Below are 12750 nucleotides of genomic sequence, written 5' to 3' on the forward strand. Positions count from 1 at the left end.
ACTCTGAAACCTACTTTCCAACCCAGCTGGTCTCTTCACAGTGGCTGAACATATATTTTCACGTCCAGCTATAAACTCTGGCACTCGATCCTATCAGTCATATACACTTATCATCCCCCAGGCCAGCTCCATAGCCTCATCTCCCATTAGAGAAGATGCTCTTCTACACTGATCTCCAAACCATCTTTGGTGGACAGAATGATACTTTAGTAATTTTTGATGAAAACTAGAAGCAGTTGCTGGACTCTATATTCTCTAAATTTTATGGCATTCATTAATTAACATATGGGAAAGGGAAGAGCCTAGTACCTGGGTTCCCAGTAAAGGTTATCTCCCAGCTCTTACTTACAGCAGATTCGCTTATGCTACTCAATTGGATTCTACTTTCTGTTTACTACTGTTCTATGTAAAAAGTCTCCACCCTGCTTGAATCATGTGATTCCACTAACATACACTGGGCTCCTTTCATGTGCAGAAATAATAGCTAAGTAAAACAGGTGATATAAAAAGGAATAAGACCTAATGCTCAGCCTTAATCAAGAGAGGATAAGAGATAAATACACTAATAGCTATAATATGAGAAAGACATGGTGATATCCATAAAAAGATTCAAAATGACAATAACCATCCAGACATTTTTCCACGCACTTTATGCGATTACAGTATCCCATTGATGTTCACAATAACACCGTGAGGTGGATAGTTTTATCTTTGTTTTGAAGAAAAGGAAAGCAAGGTTCAGAGAGGTTGAGCGGCTTTCACAAGACTCAACCACTAGTATTATGGGTGCCCCCCATAATCTGGTCTCCGCTTACCTCTTTAAGATACAACTCTTAGCATAGCAATTGGCTTCCCAATTATAACACTACAAAATAATTGTGAGATGTTATTATTAGTTATTTTCATTACTATGAAAACCATGGAGCAGAGTGTCTGGCATATCCTCAACAGATATTAAGTCCCTTCTCAGAGAAGCAAGGACCCCAAAGAAAATTTGCCTGCGTATGAGAAATAAGGTAGGCTTTGTCCACAGATAACAGAATATGAAGCCAAAAGACAGCATCCAGTGGGGCTTCAGAATAACCGAGCAATTACTTTATTTACCTATTTATTTATTTATTTATTTATAGCTGCATTGGGTCTTCGTTACTGCGCACAGGCTTTCTCTAAGTGCAGCGAGCAGGGGCTACGCTTCATGTGGTGCATTGTCATTGTGGTGGCTTCTCTTGTTGCGGAGCACAGGCTCTAGGCATGTGGGCTTCAGTAATTGTGGCACACGGTTTCTGTAGTTGTGGCTCACTGGCTCTAGAGCACAGGCTCAGTAGTTGTGGTGCACGGGCTTAGTTGCTCCACACCATGTGGTATCTTCCCGGACCAAGGCTCGAACCCATGTCACCTGCCTTGGCAGGCAGATTCTTAACCACTGTGCCACTAGGGAAGTCTCCAAGTGATTACTTCTAACTCATGTGTCCATTCACCCAGGATGGACAAAGAGGCAGCCACCAGACCCAGTAAAGTAGGTTGGAGCATTTAGCAACACGGCCCCAGGGCTGGGCTTACCAGAAAAGTCTATAAAGGACTTTGCCCTAATGAGAGGGCTTGAAGCTCTCTCTATGTTTTATATGGGAACTGTGGGGAGGTCTGAGGTTAAAGCAACAAGGTCTCCTTGAGTCTGGGATATGCCTTAGCTCAGACTTGAGTTGGGTGAGGATAAAAAAAGAGATTTTCTCTTGTCCTCACTAGAAAGCAGCAATGTATAGTCACCTTTGGAGAGTAACATGGAGATTTTCTAGGCCTTCATGGTACTTCCTCTACTTACAAAGAACAGGTATCCAAGAACATTCGAAGAACATAAGGAAAACTGAAACATGACCTGAGTCACCTTTAATCCTTACCTTGATGTGACTAAATAGCTGATTAACTTATAATCTAAACTCCATTTGTGCTCCAGACTTGTCCACTTAGGTTTTGTCTGACCGTGGCCATTCTTCTGTGAGTTCAATATGGGAGATGCAAAGCGGCTCCACCATATGTTGGGGCAGTGGTCAAGGTACACACATCATGTCACATACAACCACAGGATACAAAGCAAAACGAATCTAATGTTATTGATAAATTACACTGAGGCCCATAGTCTACAAGGGGCTGATCCAACTGTGTCTGGAGCAAGGAGGCAAAGACAAATGTAAAGCATTTCATCCAGAGCTCTAGCTGCTACAGTAACTTCTCATTGTAACCTCATGGGGTTCTTGTGAGGATTAGATGTGATGAGACATTCACAGCACCTACTCAGTACACGTTCTGGCACCAAGTAAGTGCTAAGTGTCAACTAAGACACAAAGGAAAATGAGAATTACCACCTAAAACTTCAAATCATCTGCTTTAAACTTCTTGGTATATTCCTACAAACAAAAAGAAACATTCATGCTCTATTTTCAGTCTCTGCTCCCAACCCTAATCCTTCCCTAACCAAACCCGTGTATGTCTCCTGCTAGTAGCAGAAATGGGATAAGTTCTTCCCATAGACACTGAGGGGCACCACATCTGACTTTTATACAAGTACATTTTCACCGATAGTAACTAAACAAGGGCAACACACTAACATGGATTCAAAAGAACAAAAGATAGTGCCATGTGACATTCAACACATCTTTGTCTGAGTTGAGCTATTTTTCTCCAGGAGAAAAAGAAAGAACCAGGCCATGTGAGACCAAAGCTTGCCCAATATTCCCTGCATGATTCATTTGTAATGAGATCTCCCAGCTCATTTCTGGATTCTGACTCCACGCAGACCCACGGGATGCACAGTAAGTCTCTTGGCAAATGAACCCTGGAGACAAGAGCTAGACAACAGGAATTCTCCTCTGAGAGTCCCTTCCAAATCAGATTTAAAGGGGCAGCTCCTCGAAGGTCAGAGGTGCTCAGGGTGAATGTGTCACCCTGTGCTTCAAACAGAGTGCAGTGAACTGTAAGTGACCTAATAATGTAATAAGGCTGACCTAGAATCTAATAAGGCTGAGTTTTGTAAGGTACCAAGATTCTATTATTTCTTCTAGCAAAAAAATGACAATCATCAGTTTTCTTGGCATTGCAGTGACGTCTTGTAAGTAAGTCATAATTGCCTGCTATGCTCTAAAACCAGAAAAGAGCACAGGCAGATTCTACAGACTCAAGAAGGTGGGGGAATTCCTTCGAGTACGAGAAGGCTTCTGTCCCAAAGAAAAGTCATCATTCTCTTGTTTATTCAAATAGTTCCCATAATCACCATTTTCTTAAGAAGTCAGCTCCTCCATTTCTGGATCCTTACACCTATTTTGTTTAATGAAAGGAAAAGAAAGGAAAGGACAGAATGGCAAGTTTGGCAAAAAGACAATGTCATTATTTTTTTAGCTGCACAACTCTTTTTAACACAAAATTATAATTATAGAGACTTCGACTACCTTGCATATTTTACTTTTTAAAACAGATTCTGTTTCTAGGCACAGATTTTGCTTATAAAGATGTAGATAATTTTAAGTACCCATGAGTTTTGTCATAATTTCTTCCCCTTGCAAATGGTATTTCCTTTATACCCTCAAATTATTTTCCCCCTCTATCTTATTTTTCTTTTTCCTCTAGTCAGAGTATCGGCTTCATGACTAAAATTTTGATGCATGAGCACATTTCAGTATTCTTACTCCCCCACAGGGCTTTTGTCCTTCTGGAGTATTTAAATCATTTTGAAAGCTCCTTTCTATTCTATACTATGCTTTTGAGATTGTCTACTTGTATGTCCCTCACACAGAAACACCCCGAGGGTTCAGGCACAGAGAGGAACCAGATTTGGGTGGTAGAAGGGCTGCTGCTCCAGTACCCAGCTGCAGTCACTTCTGGCTGGGGTGACTCAAAAGAGCAACCAGGGGGAAAAGAGGAGGCAGCCATCTGGTGCTAAAATCATCCTTAAGTTCATTGACACCTGTTCCAACTGCTGAGAACTCATCCCAGCCAATCTCCACCAGTGGAACTGACCTACCCGTTCCACACACTTCTTCGGCCCCGTGGTGCTCTCTATGACCTATCCTCCCCTCCCCTCCGAAGGTGAACACTGGGGTCTGTTCACCCAATGTCTTCCATGCAAGAATGGAAGACACCCCAGGAGGACTCACAATGTGATCTACTCCCACATCCCATACTTCCCCATCTCCTTCACTGGGGCCTGCCTCACCTCCAGGGGCAGTAATAGCCCCGTGTTGGTCATTTCAGCCACACAGTCCTTGACAGTAACAATTTTGGATTGCACTTCAAAAAGAGACAGGTTAGGGCTTCCCTGGTGACGCAGTGGTTGGGAGTCCGCCTGCCGATGCAGGGGACATGGGTTCGCGTCCCGGTCCGGGAAGATCCCACATGCCGCGGAGCGGCTGGGCCCGTGAGCCATGGCTGCTGAGCCTGTGCGTCCGGAGCCTGTGCTCCGCGACGGGAGAGGCCACAACAGTGAGATGCCAGCGTACCGCAAAAAAAAAAAAAAAAAAAAGAGACAGGTTAAAAAGTGAGATAGGAGGCAATTGCTCTTAATCTGTATTCTTAGTCTTTAATGCTAAAACATCCCTGGAGATGTGACAAGATGGAGTGAACCGCACCCTAGAACTACTGATGTGGACAGCAATGGTCGGGAGGAATACTTGGAAAAATATTCCAAGAGTGATGAGTGTGTGACACCTACTCTAGTAAGTACAGCTAACCACCAAAGTGCACTTTATGGAGGGTGAATCCCACTCACTACAGGGCTTTTTGTTTATTTTGGCTAAAGGGCATGTGGAAGCTTGGGCTGTGCCTGAGTTCCTCTGGAAGGAGAAATGATAGCTCCTCCTAGTGGCAGAACATCACCCTTCCCTCACCTACTACACAACTTGCCTCTAAATAACTACTAACACGGAAAGCACGCTGCTTTGAACATTTGCATTGAACATTTGCATTATGTGCTCCCACGTGTCTTGAGCTGGCCTTCTTTTTGCATTTTTTCCCTCAAGTTCTAAGAATATCCTGCCTTAAGATAGTCTTTCATTGTCTGTTCAATCCAATTCAAATGTTCACCACAGGCAATAAACTTATTTCTCACCCCTCTTTTTCTCCTGGGCTTATGTACCTGGGCCACATTCCCTGGTCATCAGCCATCCTGTTTATAACTTCACAATTTATTCAAAGAAAGTAACTTTATTTTTACCTGAGGTATACTTATAGCATATCCAGCTGATTCGAGGTGAAAGCAGTACTTTTCAGGCCCTAAGGACACCAGGGATTTTCTTCCTCCTCCTGACTCAATTCAGCTTTTCTTCTTCTTCCCTACTCCAAATATGTCTATGGCTTTCCTGGCTTAATACTTTCTTAACCATTTTTTGTAACTCACTGCAATAGGCTCATCAGGAAAGGGGAAAGGCACATACGATCTGCTGTTCTCATCAATGACATGTTAAAAGTTCTTTTTTGTTTCCTCCCTGTAACCAGGCTTTCCAGCCCAAGACTCTACTGAAACTGGCCAGTACCTCACCAGTGACCTCCTTCTTCCTCGATCTAATATCTGTTCTCAGTTGTCATCCTCCTTGACTTCTCTAAACTATCCATGAGCTATACATTTATGCTCAAAATTAAAATAACGGCCATAATCCTCATAATCTCACCATATATTATAGGTGAGATTCCTATAATCTCACCCCCACCCGAAGATAACGGTCAACCCGTGATAATATCAGCTGTATATTCTTTCAGACTTTTTGCATATATAAATATATGCATTCACACACACAGACACTTTTAACCATATGGCAACCCACCGTGTTATTGTTCTTTATATAGCTTTCTATTGCTCTTATTTAATGCATTCCACACATCTGTCTATGGAAGTACCTTAGAGTAGCATTGTTCAACACAACTTTCACCAAGGAAGGAAATGTTTGATATCCGTGCTGCCCAACAGAGTAGCCACTATTCATGTGTTGCTTTTGGGCACTTGAAATGTGGCTAGTGGGACAGATGAACTGAATTTTTCCTTTAATTTTAAGTAGCCACAGGTCTACAGCTCTACCTCATCCTTCCTAAAAAGCTGCTTAGGTTGCACTGACACTCTTTCATCTCTACCTATCCAATTGGTATCTTGGCAGCCTCTTAATATAAATTACTTGAATTAGTGGCACACTCATTTCTACTTTAAATGTCTACCTTCTTATTTCCCACAATGGTACTTTCCAGAATATCCACAACATTTTCTAGATTGTGTTTCCCAGATTCCTAGGAATCTAGATTCACTAAGAATCTAGAATGTTTTCTAGATTGCTACTGTAAGTTTCCTAGATTTGCCAAAATCCTCCAGCCTGCTAGTGTTATCTTGTTCTTTGCAGAAAATGGTTCAAACCGCCATTTGATATGTGGTGGCGATCCCAGAGTCCCTCACCAAATTTCCAGAAAATACTGTGTGCGCTTGCAAGGGGGAAGATAGGACAAGAGAGGCCCTGTACTTCTTCCAATCATTACTAGCAAGATGTTTTCTTCCTCCCTCTGGATTTTACCTCTTGCATATGGTACCCTTTTTCTGCACTGCCATCACCCAACTCTCTCCACTTTTCCAAATACCACTAACTCAAGATTGTACATATGACAGCTGTAAATGAAAGTTTGGGGCTCTTGGGGGGTTTTACATCACAATATAGTTTAGCAAACAATTTAAAATCAATTATTACACCTCTTTTATTTTTAAAATTCCCTCTGCCAAAAAGAAATCGGTTCTTTCTTTCATTAAAGTTTCAGCCTTCTGACATGTTGCTGGTCCTCCTCTCTTTTCCAACAATTTCCCCCTTTTCTCCTTATTTTACTCACACCTAAACCCTCAACCCCCTGTTAATACTTTTACAACAAAGCAACTTTGCCAACAGTTTGTCTCAGCTAGACCATCCTGGCTGAGCCCCCCAATACCTCAACTTCACTCCCACTAACGTGTCCCTAAAGACCAGCTCTCCTGAGATTAATTCTGCTCCCTGTACACTGTTCCCAGAAGTTTTTCCTAAGTGGCACCAGTGATTTTAATTCAATAAGTCTAACTCTTTCATCTCCATTTTGTTGTGCCAGCTTCTCGTACTTTCCCTAGAAGATAAACAAAGGCAAAGCTGGGATGGTGGAGGCTCAGGTGCCCTGCAGCTTACATGTCATTAAAAGAAACAACCTTCCATCCACGCTCTACAAAAACAACAACATATTCAGGATAAGAACTTGAAAGGATATGTGAAGTAGTCTCACATATTGGTCATTCCCTAGAGGCTTAAGAAAAGATTAAGGAGACAGTAAAAATTGAAAAAAGGGAGGAGGCTAAAGTAGCCATAGAGCTATGCCAGCACCCTCCTGATTATACAGTGAGGAAATAGACTCGTGTGTGTGTGCGTGCATGTGTGTGTGTGTGTGTGTGTGTGTCCCCACACTTCTCTCTCTATCCCTGTTTTAGAGGCCACGATGGGAATTTCTCCATGTTGACTCCCTGCATTGCTTTCAGGCACTGAAACTGAAGAATGCAGAGAAAAAACCTCACAGAAGTGACAGAGTCACAGAAGTGACAGAGTCACATTTTCCTAGGATTCTCCAGATTCCATGAACACCAGATCACCCTCTTTGCAGTTTTTCTCATCCTGTATACATTAACCCTGGCTGGCAATGCCATCATCGTGACCATTATCCACATTGATTGTCACCTCCACATGCCCATATACTTCTTCCTGAGCATCCTGGCCAGTTCAGAGACTGTGTACACATTGGTCCACCATTCCACGGATGCTCTCTGGCCTCATAGCCCAGAACCAGCCAATCTCCTTGGCAGGCTGTACCACTCAAGTGTTCTTCTTTGTTACCTTAGCCATCAACAACCGCTTTCTGCTCACAGTGATGGGATATGACCACTATGTGACCATCTGCAACCCCCTGAGATACACACTCATCATTAGCAAGAGGGTGTGTGTCCAGCTGATGTGTGGAGCCTTCAGCACTGGCCTGGCCATGGCAGCTGTCCAGGTGACATCCATATTTACCTTACCATTTTGTCACAGATTGGTTGGTCATTTCTTCTGTGACATCCTCCCTGTCATAAAACTCTCCCGGATTGATACCACTGTCAATGAGATCATCAATTTTGTTGTCAGTTTATCAGTGATCCTGGTTCCCATGGGCCTGGTCTTCATCTCCTACGTTCTTATCATCTCCACCATCCTCAATACCGCCTCAGCCGAGGGCCAGAAGAAGGCCTTTGCCATATGTGCCTCCCACCTCACCACGGTCATGGTCCACTACAGTTGTGCCTCCACTGACTACCTCAAGCCTAAGTCAGAAAATTCTGTAGAACAAGACCTCCTTCTCTCAGTGACCTACACCATCATCACTCCCCTTCTGAACTGTGTTGTTTACAGTCTGAGGAACAAGAAGGTCAAGGATTCCCTACGCAGAGCTGTGGGCAGAAACATTTCTTAATCCACTGACCCTTTTTATAAAGAGCAGTATGTGTTCTCATTGCATCCAACCTCACAAGTCTGTCCTGTGCAGTCTATCCTGTAATGAGATGTGCACAACTTGCTTCAGCACCCTTATTACAAAAATCACCATCTTTGCCTCCACATATTTCAAACTTTTGTCCAGGCATTTTCAACTGGGCATTTAAGAGGTGAGGAAGGTGGGCATGATTTTTTAAAAAGCATACCAGATTTCCAGGGTAGGGCAGGGGACTTCTTAAAAGCATATTAAATGTGGTCATTTTATGTTTGAAAAAAAATTTTTTAATCTCTATTACTTTCAAAATACAACCTGCAGAAAATAAAACTGGATAAAATCTTCCCAGCAGGATAATAGTAAACAGTAAGGAAGAAAATTATACTAGAACCTTTGGGAAAGGTGAGATGCATGTTATTTTTTTTAATTAAGAAAGTTGGAAATCACTGGTTTAGCCCTTGAAATTTCAGCCTTTATTATTTGATTTACCCTAGAGGCTTTGCTTCCATCCAATATGGTCTTCAGAATGCTGACCAAGGCTGTAAATGGTGAACAGCTCTTGTCTCTCTGTGCTAATCCAGTTCTCTCTGGCTGCTGGTTCTCTCCATGGAGTCAGCTTCTCTCTAGTCATGAAGAATAACAAGTTGTTCAAAAAAGAGCTCTACCCTATTTGGAGTGAGAATCATAAAGGTATTCTTCATTGGCACACACCACGGCACTTCCTGGATAACACCAAAAAGAAAAAATAGAACAAAACCAACAGCACCAGCAGTCAGAAGTAGTTCAGAGATTTGTTTAATCACTCAATTCACCAAAAAAAGGCTAAAAAGAAAATAATCTCTACTTCTACTAGTGTCTCTTTAAGGAAACCATGTTTTTCCCCAGGGCTTCCCAGGAGTTTTTCTGGTTTCATGCCACTGGTACATACCTGCTATACTGTTGTCTTGGGTGGTGCTAGGGGGAGTCAAAGACTCTTTTGTCCGTGCATCTTTCTACTAAAGTATTTTGTGTTAAAAATGTTTCTCTGCTCATCCCTTAATGTTCTTTGTCTTCTTACTGAAGGGAGTGATTTCCTTTCCCTCTACTGAGAAGGGGTAGGTAACATCCAAGGAGCTCATCTAGAGTACAATCTAGCTTTACAGACTTTTGAGATCCTAGGTGGGAAGACCATACTTCTTTCAAGGTCTGGTCATCTCTTTCTAGCTTCTGTCCAGTGTCTTTGAAATTTCTGCAGCATAAGAAGCAAGGCTTCCTACAGAAGCTTTTGAGAGGTCAAGAGCTCGGTCTGAGAGTCCTGGACTTGTCATAGGTCTTCCCTGACAGTGCTCTCAGGATCAGTCCACCCCGCAGCCATCCCCCCCCACACTCATAGACGACATCCCCTGAGGAATAGACGCATGCCTTCCTCCAGAATGAGAATGAGTCTCCTTGACACTATAAACGGACCCCCTCTCACTACCACCAAGACTACCTATAGGGCTGACTCTTAATTGTTACCCATCCTCCTCAATTCCCTCTGGACTAGCAACTGCTCTTAGATCTGTCCTTTTGTATGAAGAAGGAAGGCTGTGGGACAGGGAGGGTCAGTGTGAGCAGGAAAGTGGGGTAACAATGAGAAGCTGGGTGGTGGTCAAACCTGTTCTAACCATGTGCAGCTGCAGCGGCTGCCTCCCCCTGCTCATTACTCCCTTTCGACTTCTCCACTGAGCCATTCTTTCAGCAGTCCAGGGATCAAAGACCAAAGGTTTCTCCAGTGTTCTTCCTCCATCTCAATGCCCACAACAACAGATACATCACATGCCCCATGTGTAATCAGAAGTTAAACATCAGAGTTGGGCCCAAGCAGAGCTGCCAGAAAAGATGAGTCTGAAACCTTGAAGGAAAAACATCTCCTTCTCCAGATCTGTTGCCTACAATGACTCAACTACATGTGCAATTTATAAAAATATATGTGCTGCTTTTTTTAGATAATAAGCTGCTGCATTATGTGGTAGGAAGGGTAGATGACCTGGAATCACAAGTCCTGAGTTCAGGTCCTGGCTCTATCCCCATCAGCACATTTTATGAAGATAATGTTTTTCATTCTGCCTCACTAGCCATCAAAAACAGTTTTAATGCCCTTACCTATTTATCCTGTGCTGTTATCCTGTTTATAAATGCTGCCTTACATTTTCTAGAGCAGTATCATTTACCTCATTCCCACCTAGGCAATTTGTTGATCTTTCTTATTTGCCCCAAAAGTTCTTTGTGCAAAATTATATTAGGATAGCACTTTTCCCATTGTGCTTTCGTTGCTTACTTGTGAGTCTGTTTCTATCACTGAATCACAAGCATATTGGGATCAGGAACTGTTTCTCTCACTGTTAATCCCTGTGCCTGGTACAGTGCTGGGTAGAATGGGTGCTTAATAGTCAAGTACCGACTGTGTACCAAGCACTATGCTTGGACTTGCTGGCAAGTTTTGATCAGCTAGACACACCTGCCCTGCCTTTCTGTGTCCTCTGCAGTTGGCCCTCACCTAAAAACAAAGAGTAATAAACAGATTCATAGCGACAGGGTCACTTGGTTCTATACTTCCTCCTTCCCTGGATTTTCTAATAAGCCAACTGCTCAGTTGCTTCAAGACCCTTCTCACTGTCAGTATTAATTTAGTCATTGCACTATTAATCCCTTAGCAACACAGAACTAAAACAGTTGAGTTTTTTTCATTAAAGAATATGGAGTTACCATTAAAAAAATCATTTCTACCCATACTACGGTATAACCTTCAAAGCTTATTTAAAAAGAAATAAGTTTTTAAACAAAGAGTGATATGCTATATAAAATTAAGAATCAGGACACTTATCATAAGGTCCTAAGTAAAATAAGTCAGACAAATACTGTATGAGCTCACTCATATGTGGAATCTTAAAAAAAAAAAAAAAAAAAAAAAAAAACCTCATAGAAAAAGAGAACAGGTTGGTGGTTGCCAGAGGCAGGGTTTGGGGAAATTGAATGAAGGCAGTCAAAAGGTACAAACTTCCAGTTATGAGATAAATTAAGTTCTGAGGATGTAGCAAACAACATGATGACTCTAGGTAACAATACTGTATTACATATTTGAAAGTTGCTGAGAGAGTAGATCTTAAAAGTTCTCATCACAAGGGAAAAAATTTTGTACCTACATGTGGTAATAGATGTTAACTCGTGGTATTCATTTTACAACATCTATATATATCAAATCACCATGTTGCATACCTTAAACTTATACAATATTACATGTCAATTAGAGCTCAACAAAAACTGAGGAAAAAAAGAATCAAGATATCTCCAAATTACACTTTTGGGAAAATGACAGACAAATCCATTATGAGGCCAACAATTCTTCCAAAATGTTAGATTTTAAATCATTTTATGGCAAACGCTCAGGCCCCCTTTTAACGGGGCACTCACCACATCATTTTCCAGTCCCTATTTCTCCTGCCACGAAGGTAGTAAGAGGGGAGAAAGAAAACACGGAAACACCGCCCATCTGCCATAAAAAGCTTGGTTGTGGGATTAGCTCTGGAAAATGGGAGAGGAAAGAAATAGGCAGGAGATGACACTGAGGTATAGATTAGCGGCATATGTCATGTGGCTCTAGCTCTTCAGAAACTCATCTCTGAAGGGAACAGGAGTTCCAAACCAGTAAAGTGAGTGGTATACAGCAGAAGGCAACTGCCATTTACTGAGGGTTTACTACATGGCAGGCACTATGCTAAGTCGTAGTCATATACATTATTTCACTTAATAATACTTCAGCTTTATAGTACTTTGCATTTCACGACAGTCTTCAAATATAATATCCTACTTTCTCCTTTCAATAACCTTATGAGGTATGCATTTTTATGCCCACATTTTAGGTTAATGGTAGAAATGTCAACTGACTTTTGCTTCAAGTCACACAGTTGGTAACTGACTGAACTAGAACTGATACCACGATCCACTAGTTGACTTCAAACTATGTCTTCTTCACTGTATTACCACCATTTCTCATCTGTAATCTTTTTGAAAGACACTATATTCTTTGAGTTACTCTGGTTTCATTCTGGACATCACTGCCACCAAAAAGTCTTCTCTAAATAACTTACGAGGTGTTCCTTCCATGAGCTACCACACCCCTCTAAGCCGGTGGCTGCCTTAGCAGTGCATTCAAGTTGCCCATTTCCTAGTCTGCCTCCCTCACCTCACAGCAAACCCCTTGACAGAAGAACTGCTTCTGTATCCCCAGTGCCTAGC

The 12750-nt window shown here is 42.1% G+C and overlaps 1 protein-coding gene across 1 annotated transcript in view; it reads left to right on the forward strand.

The window, feature by feature from the left end:
* The window catches only part of LOC116760030 (putative olfactory receptor 10J6), a 140671-nt gene extending 132193 nt beyond the window's left edge, over positions 1-8478 (forward strand). Inside the window, 2 exon segments of the mRNA XM_032644222.1 lie at positions 7529-7775; positions 7777-8478. Coding sequence (XP_032500113.1) covers positions 7529-7775; positions 7777-8478 — 949 coding nt within the window.
* Positions 8479-12750: the final 4272 nt, after the last annotated feature.

The sequence above is a fragment of the Phocoena sinus genome, chromosome 1 (assembly GCF_008692025.1).
Source record: "Phocoena sinus isolate mPhoSin1 chromosome 1, mPhoSin1.pri, whole genome shotgun sequence".
In the NCBI taxonomy this organism is placed as follows: Eukaryota; Metazoa; Chordata; class Mammalia; order Artiodactyla; family Phocoenidae; genus Phocoena; species Phocoena sinus.